Below are 23,549 nucleotides of genomic sequence, written 5' to 3' on the forward strand. Positions count from 1 at the left end.
AAATACCACCCTGTCTTAGACTGGATACGTTCTCAGTAGGCTATAATTGTAATAGACTAATGCAAAGATTAGATTCAGGGTTGAAAGCAAGATGCAGATAATAGGCTAACGTAAAGCACTATCTCTCCGAAAATGTCTGACCGTAGAGACCATACACTTTCACAGATTTTGACAGATTCTGACAGATTTTTACCTTCTCTAAAAATAATGAACATAAATTTTAGTAATGTGGGAATCATCCCAACTAATAGTTTACAATATGCTATTCAGTGAAATTATAGCACAGGCAGTCATTAAAACTAACAGTTTGGCATCGTCGTAGACATGTGCATCAAGTGCCTCTAAATGAAATAATGATTCTACACAATCAGTACTGGACCAGGTACTGGTTCCTTTTGCAAATGGGGTGCTGCTGCATCTGTGACCACACACATAACAGGGAATGTGATCACCATAGCTGTCCCCTGACACACACACACACACACACACACGCACGCACGCACACACACACACGCGTCCACACACAGACGCACGCACGCGTGCACACACACAGACGCACACACAGGCACACACGCACACAGAGACACACATGCGCACACAAACACACACACGCACGTGCACACACACAGAAGCACGCACGCACGCGTGCACACACACAGACGCACACACATGTGCACACACAAGCATCCACACTCAAACACCATCACAGACTGCAGCCCATATGCTATTCTGTGTCAGAGGGTCAGCAGACGCAAAGCAGCCTATGAACTTTGACCTTTGAGTGACCTAGGATGGAGAGGTTTCTCTCCCTCTCCCTCTCTCTCTCTCACCTGCCCAGTCTCTCCCTCTCTCTTCCTCTCTCTCTCTCTCCCTCTCACCTGCCCTGTCTCTCCCTCTCTCTCTCTCTCTCCCTCTCTCTCACCTGCCCTCTCTCCCTCTCTCTCTCTCTCTCCCTCTCTCTCTCTCTCCTCTCCCTCTCTCCCTCCCTCTCTCCCTCTCTCCCTCTCTCTCTCTCTCTCTCTCTCTCTCCCTCTCACCTGCCCTCTCTCCCTCTCTCTCTCTCTCTCTCTCGGGAATGGTTGCCGGTACCAGCCGTTGCTCTCTCCCCATTCCCTGTCTCTACCCTGGAAGGTGGGAGAGTTTTGGGAATTTGGGATTTTTCCTCATCCTTTCCCCATCCCCTCCCTCTCCACCTCAGCTCATGTGCGCTGATGGTTCTGCTGCAAAATGGCTGCCGTGCATCACCCACATGGCGGCTTCTTGCTGGCGGTGAGTCACCCACTCGCTCATTACAGAATAAAGGGCTTCGAGATGCACAAAGGGGTCTCACTATTATTATTATCACTATTATTTTTTCCAATAGGAGTAGTGGTAGTGGTGGTAGTTGTAGTTCTAGTAGTTGTAGTACCATTAGTATTAGTACTACTAGTAGTAGTGGTAGTTGTAGATTTACAGAGACCTGGTGAATGAACACTATCTGATGCTGTGAACCTTTATTTGATTTGTGTCACAGTGTCTGCTTCTCCACTGCACTCCAGCAGATTCTGTGTTCCTGCAGCAGGTGCTGTACAGCGTATATACACAGGGCACCACACATACACAGGGCACCGTACATACACAGGGCACTGCACAGGGCATTGCACATACACAGGGCACCGTACATACACAGGGCACTGCACAGGGCACCACGCATACACAGGGCACTGCACAGGGCACCGCACATACACAGAGCACTGCACAGGGCGTTGCACATACACAGGGCACCACGCATACACAGGGCACTGCACAGGGCACCGTACATACACAGGGCACTGCACAGGGCATTGCACATACACAGGGCACTGCACAGGGCATTGCACATACACAGGGCATATTACACCACACTGCTGTTGACATTTCACACGGGACTGTTCTGCAAATGATGCTTTTCTTCAAGCGATTGGAGGGGTGGATTTTTGACATTTTTTTAATGTGGCCTTGGTGACCGCCCTGCAGATGGAAATAATCACTGTGAGAGCCTTTGAGACCGCGTTTGGGCGGCACCTGAATTTGTTTAATTCGGAGCTGATGTCACTGGCCAGAACCAGCGGAGTTGTGGATTAGAGGCAATTACATGCCAATCAGAGGGCCTCTGTAGGCAGCCTGTCAGTGGAGCATGCGCATTCGCTCGCCTGCTCACATACAACGGGTCTAGGACATGTCGGAGGGCGGTGTCCGATGACAGCTCGCAACGGGGATCTCCGCGGAGGAGGGCCACAGTGTCTGCTGGTTTTGGAAGTGTGTCCTTGAGTCAAGACATTGATTGGCTGAAGAGTTTCCTCAATTCAAGTCATTGATTGGTTGAAGAGTCCATCTACGCATGGTTTCCAGGGTCTGAACTGGTGTGGTGTAAAGAGAAAAATTGTTTGGAATGTCAATGGTAGTCATGTGATAAGTAATTACAGAGGTCAGGGGTCATAGGATAAGTGCCCTCAAGGTACTTCTGACAATCAACATCGCAAATGTGCAGATGTTTACCTGTGAGAAAGATTTTTTTGTCTTGCTAAATCTTGAAAATTTCAAGCATTTTTTTAGACCCCCAGATTTAATAGAATTTGTGTGTAATGAAGGCTGGACTATTCTCTCTGAGTATATTAAGCACATAAAAAACCCTTCATCTGTTGTGTGCATTCTGGAAAACTTATGCTTTATTTCTGTTGTTTTGCTCTAAGCTATAAAAAAAAGCCCTGTTGTTGTTGGGTGTGCCTTTTGCCTGATAGTGTAAGGACAGCCTTGTGTTCCATTGCTGTCAGGCGGTGTGTGAGGTAGAGGAAGGACAGCCGCTATGAATCCAGATAACCGTTTCATTGGCTGGCGTATAAAACGGAAAGCTTAGGACTTTAAATTAGCTGAAGTAAAAACTTCAGTTCCTCACTCAGCCCAAACATAGCCCTCAGTAATGAGAACCTGCAGAGGTTTTGGCGTTGTGTTTGCGCGTGGAAAGAAGGGGTCAGCCTGCGTTTGCTTATCAGAAAGAGAAGTGCACTTAGACGTTGTGTTCGGTCTCAGCAGCCGAGGTCTGTTTGATTCTGCTCTCTCCGTGTCCTACGCCTGACTTCCCTTCTGTTTTTGGTGTGAGAAAAGCAAACATTGACTGGTACGCTCTGCAAAGTGAGTATTTCGACCGAAGTTTTCACAAACTGGTTTTAATATTAAAAAAAAGTATTAGGTATAATTAGGTATAGGCCTATAGCATAAGTAAAAGAAGTTACATTGTAACTTTGTTCGATGTTAACTTTCTTTTGAATAAAAAACAGTTGATCACAAAAAAATAAACAATGATGTGTAACTGCTTTGATGTCAGGCATTGATTCCAGCAGTGTTTTCTTTTGATCTTTTAAGCGTACTGTAGTTAGTCACCTGGATCGAGGAAATGGTTCCTAGTTTTTTTGGCAAACTACTACGGTGTTGATAGCTCTTTCATGCTTGAGATTTTATTTCTTCCCTTGTTATGCATAAACTGCACTATAAATCTAAATAATCCGTTTGATTTTGTTTGGTCGCTGCGGACATAAATGGAGGAACAGGTGTGCTTTTGGAGACAAGACGGGCAAATTCTCTCTGATGGCTCGCGGGATTGTAATTTTCTTTTTTTTGAAGCATGATTTGTGAAAACCATTTCGCACCCGGCCGGACGGAAGCGTGTTTTACTATGCTGATTGCGCAGCCATGCATATTTTTGCACATCCGCATAGTGAAAGCGAGGGTTGGTGTCCTTCAGAAAACCGCTAGACCATCAGCTATTTTTTGATTTTAGGCTTATTTTCGCAGATGGCTTTTTTTGCCAATTCAGTGTTTCTAGTAAGACTGTCTCTCGCTCTGTCTGGCTGCTTGTCTCGAGTCAGAGGAAAGCTAGTGTTTGTCCTTCTGTCTGTCTGTCTGTCATTTGGTTCCAGTCTGGCTGCTTGTCTAGAGTCAGAGAAAGCTAATGTCTCTGTCCTTCTGTCTGTCTGGTACTTGGTTCCAGTCTGGCTGCTTGTCTAGAGTCAGAGGAAACCTAGTGTGTCCATCCTTCTGTCTCTCTGCGACACGGTTCCAGCCGTACGGTACAGTTAGCACTGATTTAGTGACTAGGGAAAAGCGTGTTTTTTTACAGGGAGGTGATTAAAGTGTGTACTTTACAGGGAGGTGATTTTACAGGGTGATTAAGTGTACTTTACAGGGAGGTGATTAAAGTGTTCTTTACAGGGAGGTGATTAAAGTGTGCTTTACAGGAGGTGATTAAGTGTGATTGCTTTACAGGAGGTGATTAAAGTGTTACTTTACAGGGAGGTGATTAAAGTGTGCTTTACAGGAGGTGATTAAAGTGTTCTTTACAGGGAGGTGATTAAGTGTCTTTACAGGGGTGATTAAAGTGTTCTTTACGGAGGTGATTAAAGTGTCTTTACAGGGAGGTGATTAAAGTGTGTCTTTACAGGAGGTGATTAAAGTGTCTTTACAGGAGGTGATTAAAGTGGTACTTTACAGGGAGGTGATTAAAGTGTGTCTTTACAGGAGGTGATTAAAGTGTTCTTTACAGGGAGGTGATTAAAGTGTGTACTTTACAGGGAGGTGATTAAAGTGTTCTTTACAGGGAGGTGATTAAAGTGTGTACTTTACAGGGAGGTGATTAAAGTGTACTTTACAGGGAGGTGATTAAAGTGTGTACTTTACAGGGAGGTGATTAAAGTGTTCTTTACAGGGAGGTGATTAAAGTGTGTTCTTTACAGGGAGGTGATTAAAGTGTGTACTTTACAGGGAGGTGATTAAAGTGTGTTCTTTACAGGGAGGTGATTAAAGTGTGTACTTAACAGGGAGGTGATTAAAGTGTGTACTTTACAGGGAGGTGATTAAAGTGTGTCTTTACAGGGAGGTGATTAAAGTGTCTTACGGAGGTGATTAAGTGTTTTACAGGGAGGTGATTAAAGTGTTTTACAGGAGGTGATTAAAGTGTTCTTTACAGGGAGGTGATTAAAGTGTGTACTTTACAGGGAGGTGATTAAAGTGTTCTTTACAGGGAGGTGATTAAAGTGTACTTTACAGGGAGGTGATTAAAGTGTGTACTTTACATGGAAGTGATTAAAGTGTTCTTTACAGGGAGGTGATTAAAGTGTGTGCTTTACAGGGAGGTGATTAAAGTGTTCTTTACAGGGAGGTGATTAAAGTGTGTACTTTACAGGGAGGTGATTAAAGTGTTCTTTACAGGGAGGTGATTAAAGTGTGTACTTTACAGGGAGGTGATTAAAGTGTTCTTTACAGGGAGGTGATTAAAGTGTGTGCTTTACAGGGAGGTGATTAAAGTGTTCTTTACAGGGAGGTGATTAAAGTGTGTACTTTACAGGGAGGTGATTAAAGTGTGTACTTTACAGGGAGGTGATTAAAGTGTGTGCTTTACAGGGAGGTGATTAAAGTGTTCTTTACAGGGAGGTGATTAAAGTGTACTTTACAGGGAGGTGATTAAAGTGTGTACTTTACAGGGAGGTGATTAAAGTGTTCTTTACAGGGAGGTGATTAAAGTGTGTGCTTTACAGGGAGGTGATTAAAGTGTTCTTTACAGGGAGGTGATTAAAGTGTACTTTACAGGGAGGTGATTAAAGTGTGTACTTTACAGGGAAGTGATTAAAGTGTTCTTTACAGGGAGGTGATTAAAGTGTGTGCTTTACAGGGAGGTGATTAAAGTGTACTTTACAGGGAGGTGATTAAAGTGTGCTTTACAGGGAGGTGATTAAAGTGTTCTTTACAGGGAGGTGATTAAAGTGTGTGCTTTACAGGGAGGTGATTAAAGTGTTCTTTACAGGGAGGTGATTAAAGTGTGTGCTTTACAGGGAGGTGATTAAAGTGTTCTTTACAGGGAGGTGATTAAAGTGTGTGCTTTACAGGGAGGTGATTAAAGTGTTCTTTACAGGGAGGTGATTAAAGTGTTCTTTACAGGGAGGTGATTAAAGTGTGCTTTACAGGGAGGTGATTAAAGTGTTCTTTACAGGGAGGTGATTAAAGTTAATGTTTCACCTCCTGTTATCACCACCTCTGTGTTTTAACAAGTCTGAGGTCACTTCCCTTTAAGCTGTGGGAGATGTGTGCGGTAAGACTGCATCTGCAACCGGCCAGCCCTGCCCCCTCTCACTGCAGTCAGGCCTATTGCTCAATTCTGCTTTCTGCTTTCTCCACAACACAACCCCCATCAGATCTGGGCGTCCTGGGCCAGCAAGTCTCCAGCAGACCCACAGCTTCACTTTTACCACCAGCCCATATGTCAGATCAGCGCATGTGCGTTTGCTACCTTTCAGCAGATGTTGCTGTATCACCATCGATGTTGCTGCAGAATCATAGACGTTGCTGCGTTTCAGCAGATGTTCCTGCATCACCATAGATTTTGCTACCTTATCGTAGATGTTGCTGCATCACCATAGATGTTGCTGCATAACCATAGATGTTGCTACCTTTCAGCAGATGTTGCTGCATCACCATAGATGCTGCTATCTTACTGTAGATGTTGCTGCATCACCGTAGATTTTGCTACTTTAACGTAGATGTTACTGCATCACCATAGATGTTGCTAATTTATCGTAAATGTTGCTGCATCACCACAAATGTTTCTGCATCCCCATAGATGTTGCTAACTTACTGTAGATGTTGCTGCATCCCCATAGGTGTTGCTGCCTTCCCGTAGATGTTGCTGTTGTCATTCCAGGCTTTTTGACTTTGTACTTATGTTTTTTCACAGAGCACTGAAATGAGATTTTCAGTAGGGTTAAGCAGTTACACTTGCATAGGCATATGTCTGATGATCTGAGCTCAAGTTCCTTGGGCGTGTGTGTGTTTTTGTGTGTGTGCGTTTGTGTGTAATTGTGTGCGTGTGTGCAAGTAATTGTGTGTGTGTGTGTATTTGTGTATGTGTTTGTTATTATGTGTGTATGTGTGCATGTATCAGTGCGTGTGTCTGTGTGTGTGTGTGCGCGGGTGTATGTGTGTGTGCGGGTGTGCGTGTGTGTGTGCGGGTGTATGTATGTGTGCATGTATCAGTGCGTGTGTCTGTGTGTGTGTGCGCGGGTGTGTGTGTGTGTGACTGATTTATTACTGTAATTTAAAAATGAAAGTACGGAGTCGCTGCCATCAGCCCGGCGCTCTATAAATAGCCGCCTGCGCGTCACTGCTCGCCCCCCCTCCCCCCCCCCTCCCCCCGCTCACGCGCCCCGTTTGTTTGTCTTCTCTGGGATCAGCTGATGGATTCAGAGGCAGAAACGCGCTCTGGCTCCCGAGGCAGTGTGAAAGAGACGCCGCTATTCGCAGCTGCTGAATTAAGCTCAGGCGTAATTTCCAGGGTTATTGAGAGGAACTGAAATGGCTGATATCCATTAGTCTGTATCGTCCACGTTCGGCCGTTAGGAGAAGCCTGTTTAACAGGAGGAGTCGTTCTTTGATTGGAGTGATGGTGTCTTATTTTTGTAATGGCAAAACATACCATGGTCTACTCACTCACTCGCTAACTCACTCACTCATTCAGTGATCCATTCACTCACTCACTCACTCACTCACTGATGTACTCAGTGACTCACTCACTCACTGATTTACTCAGTGATTCACTGTCTCACTCACTCATTCAGTGATCCATTCACTCACTCACTCACTCACTGATGTACTCACTCACTCACTCACTCACTGATTTACTCAGTGATTCACTGTCTCACTCACTCATTCAGTGATCCATTCACTCACTCACTCACTCACTCACTGATGTACTCAGTGACTCACTCACTCACTGATTTACTCAGTGATTCACTGTCTCACTCACTCATTCAGTGATCCATTCACTCACTCACTCACTCACTGATGTACTCACTCACTCACTCACTCACTGATTTACTCAGTGATTCACTGTCTCACTCACTCATTCAGTCACTCACTCACTGATTTACTCACTGATTCACTCACTCACTCACTCAGGGTGGGTAACTGGATCCTCTCGCTTATCCCCCTTTTGCATTGGCCCGTTCGAGCCGAGCCGGTCCTGTGCTGGACCCCCATTGGAGCTTTTTTCCACTTGTTCAGATGCTATCCAAGCTGGCGAGACTCGATCCACAAACAGCCTGGGTTCATTTTGGGCCCTGGCAGGATTATAATGGAGCCCTGAGCTCCAGCAGGTACCTCAGCAGCGGTCACTTCAGGGCTTTGCCATGACGATGTGGCAGTGCACTGTGGATCGGATTAATGCAGGCTCCACTGTCAACGGAAAAAAACACATAAAACCACACTGTTCAGCTAATGGTACCGGGACAAAGAGAAGACATTGAAAAACATAGTCTCTGCTCAATTATTAAAATCTGGCTTTTAAAAAAAAACCATAATATTAATCCTTGAAGGATAATTCATGTTGCCAGGTTAGGCTATATTTTTACGTGTGTTAAAATACTCATTGGCAGTATTGCCTAACAGTGAGCCTGGTATAATGGCGTAGTGGTAACACCCATGGCATAATGCCTTAGCTGCACAATCTGCAGTTTATTTTGTCTGGTAATCTTTCAGCATCTACGTCCATCAGTGCTGCATGTTTGTGTGGCCGAATGTATTCTTATATTCAGCCTGTTCCTCCTGTGTTTTTTGTTTTATTCTGACGGTTCGAAAGTGGGGGGAAGGGGCAGGTGGAGACTGCAGCCGAGAGAGCGCCATGTTGGAGGTGGGGGGGGGGATCGCATATGAGCCCCGCCTGTGTGTGTGTGTGTGTGTGTGGTTTTGGGGGGGGGGGAACAGTCTGTTGCGTTGGAGCTATCTGCTAATGGATGCCATCTCATGCAAATACGCTGGCGGCTGGTACGCAAAGGGAGACTCAGACCGCACCCTCCGTCCCTCATTAACCGCCCTTTAGCCATTATCAGCAAAACGACCTGTCAGCCGCAGCCGTGGTGATGTGATGGAAACGGGAGGAAGTGGAGCTCCGCACCAGAATTCAAATCGACCCGAGGATTTGCATTTGAGCGTGCGGGGGGGTGGGGGTGGCGAGGGGAGGGTTTGGTGCACGCAGTACCGGGTCCTCTCTCAGTCTCTCAGTCCTAACAGCCTGCTGTTCCCTTGCAGGTCCTGGGAACGCCGTGGAATACCTGCTCTCCGGCGGATTCTGGCAACGCTGTGGAATACGTGGGCGCTGGCACTATGATGTAAGTAAGCCCCCCCCTCCCTCACCTGCCGAAATCCACCGGCACTCCACCTGTTGCTCCTGACAGAACTGCAGTGAAATAAAGTGGGGGGGGGGGGTAACACTGACATGGAGAGCCTCACAGCGTTCGCGTGCTCTCTTACAGCCGGGGCCCCTGAAAGTGTGGGGACACACTGTGGGGATGTTTTATGGGTCTGTTTGTTTGCGTGTCGGCGGCTCTGTCTGCGCAGGCCTGTGAGCCGGCAGAAGGCCTGTGTGGAATTTCTCACGGTGCAGCGGGAAGTGGGGAGGGAGGCGGGGTTAGAGGGCCGAACCGCTCAGCAGGCGCACACGTCAAACAGTGCGCACCACTTCCTGTTTCCCTTTGCATCTGCTAAATGGGGAAATAGAAGTAAATAAGTGGGTGACAGGAATTATGGGAAAGGAGGGGTGGGTGTGGGGAGGAGCAGAGTGGGGGTGATGTAAATCCCATCCTGCATCTGAGTCTGGATCAGTGCCCCAGGAACCATACAGCTGAGGGACGGAGGGGAGATAGGACCGGTTTTAAAAACGCACAGATGGGGCTCTGGGCCCCACGGAGCCATACAGACAGTGGCGGTAATGGAAAGTGAGGCACCTGTGACCATTGACCTTGCTCCTTGGCGTGGGAGGGGGGCAGTTTGGGTATTTAACTGCTATCTATAGGTGGGGGAGGGGGTATCGCAAACAGCCAGAGGTGCTGAAAATCAATCCGGTTGCCAGGTCTGTTTAGCGCTCCGCGGCGACGCTGTCACGGGACCCTGCTGATGACCCGATAAGGACCCGGCGGCTGGCCGCCAACGACCCGCTGACAGCTCTTTCAGTTTGACGCTACGCATCGACGCGGTCTGGGCCCAGCGAGAGAGAGAGGGAGAGAGGGGGAGAGAGGGGGAGAGGGGAGAGAGAGAGAGAGAGAGAGAGGGGGAGAGAGAGAGAGGGAGAGGGGCCGAAAGAGAAAGAGAAAGAGGCACAGAAAGAGAGGGAGAGGGAGAGGTGTCCTGGCTGAGTCTGAATACAGTCCCCCCCTCTCCCTCTCCGTATTCTACAGTGTCTCTGTGGGGCATTCAGCTTCTTCAGGATTTTAACCCCCCTCGCCCAAGCCCTCATACCTCTTTGGGAGGGTTATGAAGCAGCGTTCAGTAGGAGAGCCTGAATGGGATTGAATGCCCTCTTACCGAATGCCCTCTTACCAAATGTCCTCTTACCGAATATCCTGTTGTCAAGCGCTTGTGTGTTCTCTTCTCCTTGCCTGTGGGTAGCAGGTCTGGTTTGGTGTCTGCTGGGTTAGAGAGAGTCCAGTGTCAGAATGCAGTGTCAGAATGCAGTGAGAGTGCAGTGTCAGAATACAGTGCCAGAATGCAGTGGGAGTGCAGTTCCAGAATGCAGTGTCAGAATGCAGTGAGTGTGTTGCAGATCAAACAGACCTCCACACAGAGAGAAATGGCTGCTGCTTTCTTTTGTCACAGTAAGTGGAGCTGTTTAGAGCCACACAAAACACCTGGGATCTGAAACTCAGTTCACACACCCAAAATGCTAACCCTACCCCTGACCTGAATGATTATTCATTTCCTGTTTTTCTACCACTTCTTCATGCTCTTATTCATATCCCACTTACATGTGTCTTCTCTTGTATTCTCTTGTAAGAATGAATGATGTTACATTATTGGGGAAAATGCAGTTCAACATTGTTACAGGTTAACCTAACCAACAGCTAAGAAACATCAGTTCAGGGGCCAGTGTAAATTGTGTTGTGACAAATTTTTGTAAAATGCAGTATGCAAATAAATTTGCTTTGAATTGATTTCATTTGCCGCCTCTGGGGTTAAAAGAAAAGGCAACCCTTTTGCCCAGTTTTAGAATCGAGGGGGGAACATTCCTCCCTGAGAACGTTGAGACCTGGCGGGGCACCAAACTGCGTACTGCTGCAGCCCAGTGGTGTTTAACAGCCTCTTATCACGCTGCAGTTCACAAGTCCGGCTCCCACAGACACGAGTCAGAGGAAGACTCTCCATCTGTTGCTCAACAAGCAGACTTGTCTGATCGGCCAGTGGGGGGCGCTGGTGTGCGTGCACTGCTGCAGTGCGCCACTCGTCAGCCCTGCTCGTCTACGCGTACGCCCTCTTGCTGAGGTGTGAGCTGAGGACTGTGGTTAGCGCTTTGTGTGGTTAGCACTTTCTAGGTTAGCGGTCTGCAACTGTGGTGTTTTCATTCCTTTTCAAGCGCATGTGATGGACGACTTTGGGGAAAAATCACAGAATAAATGAGAGAAAGAGAGAGAGAAGAGAGAGAAGAATAGAGAGCTGAGAGAGGGAGAGGAGGAGGAGAATAAGGGAGCATTCTCTCTGATTACGTAGTGGGCCGGCCCCTGTTCTAAGCGCGTCACGCTGCCAATGGCCCAATCGAAGCGCAGCCTCTTGCATCTCCATGGCAACTGCACTGCACAGCTCCAGGGGAGGTGGAGACAAAGAGAAGAAGAAGAAAGAAAGAAAGCAAAAAAAAATGTGGCTGAAAAAAGAGGAACAATAATTTCTTATGTCCCTCTTTCCCTCTCTCAACCTCTCTCCCGCTCTCTCTTTCCCTCCCTCCCTCTCTCCCTCTTCCACTCTCTCTCCCTCCCTCTCTCGTTCTCACTCTCTCTGCCTCTCTCCCTCTCTCCCCTCTCTCCCACTCTCCCTCCCTCTCTCCCCCTTTCTGTTCCTCGTGTGTGCACCTTAACCTTGCCCCCCCATGACCATACAGCAGTGCACAACCACAGCAGGGAATCACAGGCAGGAGTGCAGTTACTGGGCGCCAGCCTCCTTGACATTTACTGGGTGTTGTGGGTTGAGATTGGGAATGGGGGTGGGGGTGGGGGTGGGTGGGGGCACAGTGGGCTAATGGAGCTTTGCTGAGGTCCACTCACTGAAGGAACATCCGCCCCCCTGTTTTCCAGCCTGTCAACACCTTGTTTGATTGATTGACAGCGCTGGGAGATGCGGTGGCGATCTGGTTTGTTTGTGCTGAGGCAGGTTTGAAAATTGCAATGTGATGAAATGCAGCTGATGTTGCTACGAGTTGGGCTGGGGTGGTGGTATTGTGGCATTGACCGAACGGTGACACGTGGTCCATTTCACTTGATAGATCATAAGGGACTACGCTGTCTGTGTGTGTGTGTGTGTGTGTGAGAGAGAGAGAAAGAGAGAGAGAGAGAGGTAGCCACAGTTAGCCATTAGCATGATGCTATGAGCAGAGCTCAGTCTTTTTTCTGCAGCGTTCCTGCAGCGTTCCCCCTTTCCCAGTCCTTCTGAGTCCTGTTTCTGATCACGTTCCCCGGGCCGGTTCGACCCCAGGGATCTCTGCATGTGGCGGGCCGTACGGAGCAGGGGAGGGGCGGGACAGGGATTTGGGACGTTGTCCGTTTTGGCTTTCGCAGGGTCCTTAACCCCGATGTGCAGCCAGCAGCACAGCTGTGTAAACAGTGACACATATCGGCACTTCCTCCTGCTCATGCGCTGTGGCTTTCTGCTTCCTGGTGTTATATAGCATATATTGTATACATCTATTATGTTATACATTGCATCCATTTTGTATTATATATTTTGTATATTATAGCTTACATACATTTTGTTGCATATATGTTATATGTTATTTTATGTTCTATATTATATATATTTTATGTATTGGTATTATATATTGTATGTAATTTATATATTTTTTATATATTTCGTTTATATTTTGCGTTATATATTGGTGCACTGTGTACCACAGAAGAAGAATCTTTAACAGGAAACTGAAGTTATTGGGAGAGGGAGAACAGTTAGTGCAGAGGCCTGGTGTGCTGAATTTGTAGTGTCCAGGTAGGTGTTGTGTGTAGTCTATGACCTTTCTTTTTGATTGAAATTAAATGTAAAACTAGACCATTCCTGCAGAAATTGTGAAGTGTGGTTGCCACCAATGCAAAGTCGAATTTGTGCTGAACAGAGTGAACAGTGTCTGTAGTATGAGCAGAGACAGAGTATTGTGTATGTGCTATAACATCATGTCAACGAGTTGATTTGCGACACATATATCCAGACCTAAATTAACTCTTCATCAAAACTTGATATCTCTGTGTTTTACTCATGGTATGCAGTTTCTAGGGTGTTGCCAGGTGGTTGCTATGGAGTTCTAGGCGGTTGCTAAGGTGTTCGAGGTGGTTGCTAGGGTGTTGTTAGGTGGTTGCTAGGGTATTCTAGGTGGTTATTAGGGTGTTGCTAGGTGGTTGCTATGGAGTTCTAGGCGGTTGATAGGGAGTTGGGTTGCTAGGGTGTTAATAGGTGGTTGCTATGGTGTTCTATGAGGTTGCTTTGTATTCTAGGTGGTTGCTACAGCTAGGGTTAGAGTTAGGGTTACAGCTAGGGTTTAGGTTAAAGCTAGGGTTAGGGTTACAACTAGGGTTAGGGTTACAGCTGGAGTTAGGGTTAGGGTTACAGCTAGGGTTAGGGTTACAGCTAGGGTTAGGGTTAGGGTTACAGCTAGGGTTAGGGTTAAGGTATGAGTTCCAGCTCAGGTTTGGGTTAGGGTTAGAGTTACAGCTAGAGTTAGGGTTATGGTTACTGCAAGGGTTAGGGTTAGGTTTCAAGCTATGCTTAGGGTTAGGGTTAGGGTTACAGCTAGGGTGAGAGTTAGGGTTCTTCACCAATGAACAAGGGACTCTCTACCATGTCCGATGAGGCATCCCACAACGCTCTATAACAAGCAGTTCAACAGCTATGAATTAATAAACATTGGCAATTTTAATGAATGGCGGAATGTTCACCCTCATGATGTCGCAATGCTCTGTCTTCAACTGCTAGAGGGCATTGTGATGTCACAAGGGTCAACATTCAACCATTTATTCTCTATGGGGCAAAATTGCCCGCAAGAAGTTGAATTTTTCAGAAACTGTGCACCAAAACTTTCCACAAAGTAATAGCACACCATTCCCAATGAAGCCGCTCGATTTGACATATTGCATGTGTATGTGGCGAAAGGCAACCACACTAATAAGGTGACCTCAATGGGCCACTCATACCTCACCTTAAAAAATGAAGTGAGAGGCAAGGATGTGGCTGGTCCGCCCCTCTGTTCCCACACGAAGTAGGCTTGCGCTTGCATTCTTAGCACTCCATTGCGTGTGTAGCGTGATGACACACCTGACATTCGCTGACTGCGGTACACGAAACCGGCTTGAGCGCATTTCTGAAAAGCGCGCTTTGCGGTCTTAATTTGCTTCCACGTTGAAACTGACAAAGGACCAATCCCTTTCTCGTATGGGCCCCACCCCTTTCTCACAGTGGCCCTGCCCATTTCTCATATGGGCAGCGCCTCTTTCTTGTACAAGGCTTGCCCCTTTCTTATATGGGCCCCACCCCTTCCTCACAGTGGCCCAGGCCCTTTTCTCATATGGGCCTCGTTTTTTTTCCCATACAGGCCAGTGTTTACACAAAACATAACCCTCCTGCTGGCTGGTGTAATCCAAACAAAGTGCATGGCTTATGCCATGGCTGAATCCTCTCTGGCTAAAGCTACAGATGCCTCGTAATAACATTGTCTTTTTTTAACCAATGAGGAAGGGCGGCGCATCTCCCCTACCCCCAGGTGAATTCATGTAAACACACCTGGTTCACTTTGTAAAAGAGAGCTGCTCCTTGTTTCCCACATTCTGTGACAGGCTTATGTTCCTGTAGGCAGCTGTATAATACATTCTACACAGTCAGGCTTCAATTTTCTTTTTTTTTGAACAGCATTTTTTGAACAGGATTTATTGAAATAAATTCATATTAGAGACAAACTTTAAGGCACAACAAAACAATTTAAAGAAGTTATATTACCGGACAGAAATAATCAGAAGAAAAACAGTGAAAGAAAGAAAGAAAAACATAGGACAAATGCAAAACTGGAAAATAAATAAATAGTATAAACTACAGCAAATTATTAAGTAGTTAATGGCACTAGACAGTCTATGGTGCTGCTATGAGCATTGTTAACTTTAGCAGTGGGCCGCTTAAATTGCAATGTGTCAATATTAACTGTTGTCCAGGTTTTACGTAGTGGATGATTTGTCTAAAACCAGCTTTGAATTATTGTTTTCTCAGCGGCCTTTGAGGCTGCCGATAATGTTCTTCTTTCCTGATGAGTTAAAGCTGCATTGGGATTAAAACCAAACTATAACAGAGTTAGACAGAATGGTGAAGATTTAGATTTAGAGAGAAATATCTTCAACAGTTCAGCCTCAAATGTCCATAGATGTTTAGCTGTATCACAGACGTGAAACATACCAGAGATATTTCCTACAGCTGAGGCACTACACTTATCACACATTTCACTGCGGTCTGGAATATGTTCTATGGTCAAATTTGAAATGAATACCTTGGTGTGCAAGATTATTGGAAGATGAAAATATGTTTATTACAGTTTATTACACTCCAATCCCATTCAGACACTTACCTCTGAAAGTCACACTTCCATTTATTCATTATAGTAAGAGGCTTGCTATTGTGAGGGGACAGTGTGTTATACAGTAAGCTTTGGGCACTTGCCTATTTAATCTGGTTTGGATGAGCATATGAGCCAATGGATGAGAGTGAAGTTGAGAGGCACAAGGAACTCCGTTTTGTTTTTAATGCTGTACGTAACTGAAGATATAGGAACCAACAAGAGCCAGGAAGAGAGTGTGTGTCCTTCAGAGCTTAGCCATTAAGGTCATAGATATCCCTGAGGGTATTTACACCCTGATTGGACCATGATGGAAAAACAAAGGGCTTGTTCCCTGTTAATAAGAAATTGTTAGGTTGCAGAGAGGGGACAGATGATGAAGATTGTATGCAATTGACAAATATTTGTTGATATGATGGCATACATCTACACTGTTTCAGATAATAGACCCCACCTAGGACAGAGTAGTTTTTTCTTTAGTATATTAGTGAAAATTAAATCTTGAATTCTTGTTTGGTATGCAAGATTGTTGGGCACGCTAGAGCATTTTCTGAAGTTCTCCTAGGTACATCAGAGTTTCGATTAAGCCAAATCTTAAGTGATATTACTTGGAATGCCCCATAGTAGAACTGAAAATTACGTACGGCAAAAAAAACGTTTTTAGGACGTTGTTGTGCTGCCGTATTGATTCTGAGGGGTTTGCCCTTCCATAGAAAACTCCTGCAAGCCAAATAAAGTTCTTTATTGAAGAAGAGAGAGGACGGAGAGAGTGGCGTATCATTGAGAATAAGAAGTCCATAAGTGGTAAAACGATCACGTTGATCCCTCCGAAAGGACTAGCGTGAAGAGAAGACCGTTTTGCTAAATCATTTCTAATTTAGAGTAAGGATGAATTTAAATGTATTTTTATAATAAAGGGTGAGATTAGGTCAGATTTGAATGCCAAGATAGGTGAATCCATTAGGATCAAAGGAGAGTGGGGATGTAAGGCCTGTATTCTGACCATAAAGCTTGTCTCTTCATCAATGCAGATATTATTTTTACCTCAGAATTTAGTCTGACCAACAGGGTCAATGGCAGGTTAGATTCAGTCTTTGTGTGTGTGAGCGTTAGAACTTCTGTTTCCTGTGTGCGAGCGTTAGCACTTCTGTTTCCTGTGTGTGAGTGTTAGCACTTCTGTTTCCTGTGTGCGAGTGTTAGCACTTCTGTTTCCTGTGTGCGAGTGTTAATGCTGCTGTTTCCTGTGTGCGAGTGTTAGCGCTTCTGTTTCCTGTGTGCGAGCGTTAGCACTTCTGTTTCCTGTGTGCGAGTGTTAGCACTTCTGTTTCCTGTGTGCGAGTGTTAGCACTTCTGTTTTCTGTGTGCGAGTGTTAATGCTGCTGTTTCCTGTGTGCGAGTGTTAGTGCTGCTGTTTCCTGTGTGCGAGTGTTAATGCTGCTGTTTCCTGTGTGCGAGTGTTAGTGCTGCTGTTTCCTGTGTGCCACGCTCTAGATACTCAACTTCATGTTCTTAACATCAGAAGTTTTGTCTCACCCCCCCACCTCCTTGGAGAAGAAAAAACTATTTTGATGTATCTTTCTTTGATGTAACTTTTGAAAATCCATCAAGGGGCATGCCCAAGTACAGTGGCAGAACCTTCACTCCTGCATTTAAGAAGCAGAAAGGCTGGATGGAACTCAGGAGCTGGGTATCTGGTGAGCCTGTAGAATCTGTGGTGTCCAGTACCTTTGGCTCCTCCCTCAGAACAGAAAGGAATCTGATTGGATCTGACCCTTGCCTACACTGCCGCCAACAGGACAGCCCCCATCTACTTGCAGGACATGACTCAATTCTATGTGCCTGCTCGACCACTCCGCTCTGCGGCAGCAGGGCGTCTTGTAACCCCTCCCACCCGCCCAAAGGGATCACAGAGCTTCTCCACCCTAGCTCCCCAGTGGTGGAACGAACTCCCCGTCCCTCTCCGAACCTCTCCCTCACTATCCATCTTCTGCCGTGGCCTGAAGACTCATCTCTTCAGACTATACCTAGACTAACCACCACCACGCTGTATTAAAAAAAAAAAAAAAAAAAAAAAACCTTTTTCCTGTCATTGTTACATGTTGCCCCATCCCTGCACTTATTGGTAATTGTATTTGTCCTATACTGTAGCTTATTCTTCTGCCTAGTTGGCTTTGCAGATGTTAGACCAGGATAGTGTTCATTGTTCTCGGCTAGAAATAGCTGTACAAAATAAGTAATTGTACCTTACTGAACCCGTGTTCAGCAGTTGTCTACGATCATGAAAATGCACTTTTGTACGTCGCTTTGGATAAAAGCGTCTGCCAAATGAATGTAATGTAAATGTAATGTAAATGTCCTCAGTGAAGATGCAGGTACCCAGGTGGGTACTGAGAGGACCAGAGCTGGGATGGGACGTGTCGCATAACCCCCCGGGGGGGCACGCCCCAAAACCGCAAACCTCACCACAGGCTTATCTCCAGATGAGGATGGACTGCATTTAAAATATATGTTAATGAAATTTTGTATTTGCATGTACAGTATCTGTTTCATGCGCAATGCTGGTTGCTCACCTTTTTGAAATGCTTTATACCACCTGCACAGCAGCCCACACCTCCACCATTTTGTTTCAGGTCAGATTTGTAGAGCATTTCCCCTCTCCTGAGCCATGGGCTGGGCTGGCGGCCATGATGGAATTCTGCATCAGGTTTCGTGCTGTTGCATTCGGTTCTGCTATCAGGACCGCAGACTGGAAGAGAAGCCAGAGCTGAGGTTGTGGAAAACAGTCAGAAGCAGTATTTTTTAAAAATCATGTTCTGAAGGGGCGGGGGGACGCTTAATGAGGGCCTGCTGCCTACGCCCTGCATGCGTAATGCTATCAGCCACCTCCCCTGGGAGCTCAGCTTGCGTCTCGCGCTGAAAGCAGGGCGGAGGAGAGCCGCCATGACTGTTCTCCTGTTACACGCGTTAATAACGTGCATTTTCATTGGCTCTCGCCGCCCTAAACCCAAAACTTGGTCACGTTACACGGTAGTAACGGTCCTTTCCTCACACACGGGCACTCGGGACCGTTGATGCCGTTGACTGGAAGGAGAGGGCTGTTGGTGCGATGGCTGGGCTGGCAGGAAGAGGAAGTGTAATCTAGACCGCGCGTGTAGCATTACTGGACGGGACATCGGAGAAGTCCTCTGCTTTGTTGCGGCTCGTTTTCGGAGGAGGGCTACAGTGACCCCGTGTCCTGTTTTGACCTCGTTGACAAACGTCCTTAGCCACCTCTGACCCCAGCTGAGAAGAGTTCTGTTTGGGATCATGTGTCTGGGTGACACTCATTTACCCAGGCCTACGTCTCTTTTATAGAGGAAGACACTAATGCATGTGTACACACACACGCACACGCACACACGCACACACGCACCCACGCACCCACGCACACACACAAACACACAGGAGCACACGCGCACACACACACACACACACACCACACACACACACACACACACACACACACACACACTCACGCACGCACACACGCACGCACACACGCACACACACACACACACAAACACACACACACACACACACGCACACACACACACACACACACACTCACACACACACTACACACACACACACACACACACACACACAAACACACTACACGAACACACGCACACACGCACACACACACACCACAAACACACCACACGAACACATGCGCACACACACACACCACAAACACACCACACGCACACACACACACACAAACACACCACATGAACACACACACACACACACACCACACGCACACACACACACAACATGAACACACACACGCACCACATGCATTAATGTCTGGTTCAAATGTGAGGGAGGGTATTGTTGCTGCAGTTGTGTATTACATGTGTCTGCCAATCGAACCTTCTGGAAAACGAATTCAAATATCAAATCCACTGCTTTGAAGCTGGTTAACTGTCCGGCAGCGTATTAATCCAATCAGTGGGAAGTGAGACGTGATGATGCTTGAAGAAAATGGGAAAGCTCTGCGTTTTCCAGCAAAGGCCACTGCTATCTCAAGCATAAGCTTTCTATGTTCTTTCTATGTCTTAGATTGGGCATATTGATGCATATTTATGTGCTCAACGGTGTCTTTGTTTTAATTTGATTTAAAAGTGTCTGTTTAGAGGTAGAGTGCATAGTACAATAACAAATGGCGAATAATGTGAAATCCTATTATCTGGCTAACATGGTACTAAACGGCTAGCTGGAAAAACATTCATACGTCACTGCAGAACAGTGCCTCTGTTTGCTGAGGGAGATGGGAGCTGGTGCATTCTGGGAGCTCGTGTGCTGAGGTTGCCAGTGGGCGCGTCCTGCGGGGGAATGGTGTGGCTCGTACGCGTTCCTGCCCCCTTCGGCTCTGGGACGGGTACAGGGATGGGAGCACATATCTGCCCCACTGCAGCCCTGCATCAGTCCTACCTCATCTATACTCTCTTTGTGTTTTTTTTTTTTTTTTGGGGGGAGTAACTGTATGCTGCATGCTGCAGTAATATGAGCTGCTTATGGTGGAAATGGAGGCGATTACACAACCCTCTGGTCAGGACGTCCGCTGACCAAAAATCCAGCACCCCCACCCCCCCATTCCAAATTTGCCATGAGGAGTGGTCAGACCTACCACCACAAACACACCATGCAGCTCCAGCAGCCTGTCACGTGCATGCATACACACATGCACACGCATACACACACACAGACACAAACACACACACGGGGCCCAACTCTCCTCGCCGCTTAAGAAACAGTTGTGTAATGTCCTACAGGATAATCCGTCTTACGCTAAGCATACCCCCCCCCCACACACACACGTCCCCCCCTCCCCCAATCATGTGATGCTGTTTATGACCTGGGACGCGGTGCGGCAGGGGCGCCGGCATTGTGAGTGGCGGCCATCGGCGGTGGCGGGTGCGAGTCTCCCCTCCCCGGTGCGTGTACAAAACCCCGAAGCCCGACCGCCAAACCGCGAACGTGCGCTCAGCAGAGCCGCCAACCGCGCAGAGCATCATGGGTCTGTCCTCCGGAATGTTCCGCCGTCTGGGATTAGGAGACCGGCAGTGAGGGCATCAACTCGGTGACCCTTCGCACTCAAATTCCTGAAGAGACAGATCCTGCGCTTCAGTCTTTGAGAACAGTCTGTAAAACTTTGCGGAGAAGGAGGGGTTCATTTCACTGGACTTGACAGGTGGGGGGAGATCCGGCTGCTCTTCTACGAGAGGTACTGTGGTCGTGGTTCTAGAGAAGGTTACATTTGTACTGTGATTGTGGTTTGAGGTGTGGTTTTTTGGTAGTTTCCAAAGCTGTTGGGTGTTGTTACGGTGTGTCTGTTTCATTCATTGTGCTGTGGGACCTCGATGTAGCAGCCAAGCGGGGGCGTTATATTTGCAGGACGGGTCCAGCGGGCAGACTGGAGGTTAGCGCGGGAGTGAGCGGCTATAGGATGCAGTGTAGGATCTCACAGCTCAGCATTCCCGTAGCGTTGTTGTAGCGTTGTTGTAGCGTTGTCGTAAGGCGGCGGTGGCGGCTGTCGCTGTCTGCGGTGACAGGGAAGGGTAGACGCGTTTCGGACGCTGATCGGGTCCTGTTTGTCTCCCCTGGCAGGTTTGGTCGATGAGATCACCAACAGCGGCTTGAGGCGCCTGGGCTCGAACCCTCCCGCTGGATTTCTTCTGAAGCCGGCCGACTGCGCCCCCCCAGCCCCCCTCACCCCCCATCCCCACCCCCTCAGCTCAACATGCTGATCAAGGAGTACCGCATCCCCATGCCCATGAGCGTGGAGGAGTACCGCATCGCCCAGCTCTACATGATACAGGTGAGAAGCATTGGCACGTTAGCGCATCACCCAGTTCCATATTATACAGGTGGGTAACATTAGCTTGTTAGTGCATCACCAAGCTCTACATGATACCGGTAAGAAACATTAGCACGTTAACGCATTGCCCAGCTCTACTTGATACAGATGAGAAGAATTAGCACGTTAGCACATCACCCAGCTGTACATGATACAGGTGAGAAGCATTAGCATGTCAGCACATCGCCCAGCTGTACATGATACAGGTGAGTAACATTAGCACGTTAGCACATCGCCCAGCTCTACATGATTCAGGCAAGTGACATTAGCACGTTAGCACATCGGCCAGCTCTATATGATACAGACGAGTAACATTAGCACGTTAGCATATCATCCAGCGCCATATAATACAGGACAGTAACATTAGCACATTAGCGCATTGCCCAGCTCTACATGATATTCCACACACATACAGAGACAGAGACAAAGATTCATACACACAGACACTCCCCCCCCCACACACACACACACACACAAGCAAATATATAAGTACGCATGCACACATATATGTACATACACACACACACACACACGCACACACACAGATGGAGTGTGTACACAAACACATACTACATCTGTAAACCGAGTTTTGGAAGTGGGAGTGGAACCATCTGTCTCTTTGGAGGCGTGATGGCCGACCCTTGGCTTACCTGGGCCCCTCATAAGGGTACCTGGGCGAGATGAGCATTTGAAACTGCTGCAGGTTACTGACCAATTCAGAAGGAAACACCTGTTTCCATTTTGGTTGGTAATACGTTTCGTTGAAAGTTCTCAGGAATAATTTAAATGTTTTACCGGCATCTGAAGCATAAAAAAATCAAATGGGTGTAACCCAGGGCTGGCACAGACAGACAGACAGACAGAACACACGGCAGTGTGTACGTTAGCAGATCCGCGTGTTTTTGCAGAAAGAGTTTGTGGTAGACAGGGAGCAAGCTCCCCCCTGTAAACGGTATGTAAAGACCTGGTTTATGACAGATTACTTTGAACTGTGTTGCCACATAATAAAGCTCATTTCTGAGGGACAGCGTGATTAAAAAAACCAGGAGTAATCCTGGAGATTACTGCCGATTAAGCTCCTGGCAAATGTTTACTGCAGAACAAAACCGCCCAGTGTTGCAGACTTGGTCGTGTTTACTGTTTCTCCTCCAGATGCCGGTGTGTGTGTGTGTGTGTCTGTGCCTTAGTGTACAGTGTGTGTGTGTGTCTATGACTATGTGTGTGTGTGTGCCTTCAAGCTTGTGTGTGTGTCTATGACTGTGTGTGTGTGTGTGTGTGCCTTCAAGCTTGTGTGTGTGTGTCTATGCCTTAGTGTACAGTGTGTGTGTGTGTCTATGCCTTAGTGTACAGTGTGTGTGTCTGTATGTGTGTGTGTGTTTATGACTGTGTGTGTGTGTGTCTATGACTATGTGTGTGTGTGTGCCTTCAAGCTTGTGTGTGTGTCTATGACTGTGTGTGTGTGTGTGTGTGTGCCTTCAAGCTTGTGTGTGTGTGTCTATGCCTTAGTGTACAGTGTGTGTGTCTGTATATGTGTGTGTGTCTATGACTATGTGTGTGTGCCTTCAAGCTTGTGTGTGTCTATGCCTTAGTGTACAGTGAGTGTGTGTATGTGTCTGACTGTCTGCGTGTTTGCCTTCAAGCTTGTGTGTGTGTGTGTCTATGCCTTAGTGTACAGTGAGTGTGTGTGTTTGTTTGCGTCTCTGTCTATGTGTGTGTGTGTGTGTGTGTGCCTTCAAGCTTGTGTGTGTGTCTATGCCTTAGTGAGTACAGTGCCTTAGTGTACAGTGAGTGTGTGTGTGTTTATGTGTGTGTGTGTGTGTGTGCATGCTTGCAAACTTGTATGTGTGTCTATATGTTTGTGTACAGTGAGTGTGTGTGTGTATATAGTGTGCTTGTTTGTGTATGTATTGTGTGCTTGTGTGTGCTTTTGCCTGTGTGTGTACAGTGCGTGTGTGTGCGTATACACATAGTGTTTGTGTATGTGTGTGTGTGTGCGTGTGTATAGTGTTCATGTTTGTGTGTGTG

The 23,549-nt window shown here is 47.0% G+C and overlaps 1 protein-coding gene across 1 annotated transcript in view; it reads left to right on the forward strand.

Annotated features, from left to right (window-relative positions):
- LOC135239608 (membrane-associated phosphatidylinositol transfer protein 2-like) overlaps positions 1-23,549 on the forward strand; it is an 88,903-nt gene that overhangs the window by 18,426 nt on the left and 46,928 nt on the right. Inside the window, exons 2-3 of the mRNA XM_064308403.1 lie at positions 9,091-9,170; positions 21,275-21,485. Coding sequence (XP_064164473.1) covers positions 21,408-21,485 — 78 coding nt within the window. The 5' untranslated portion in view covers positions 9,091-9,170; positions 21,275-21,407. The remainder of the gene's footprint in view (positions 1-9,090; positions 9,171-21,274; positions 21,486-23,549) is intronic.

This window comes from Anguilla rostrata, chromosome 14 (genome assembly GCF_018555375.3).
Source record: "Anguilla rostrata isolate EN2019 chromosome 14, ASM1855537v3, whole genome shotgun sequence".
Lineage (NCBI taxonomy): Eukaryota > Metazoa > Chordata > Actinopteri > Anguilliformes > Anguillidae > Anguilla > Anguilla rostrata.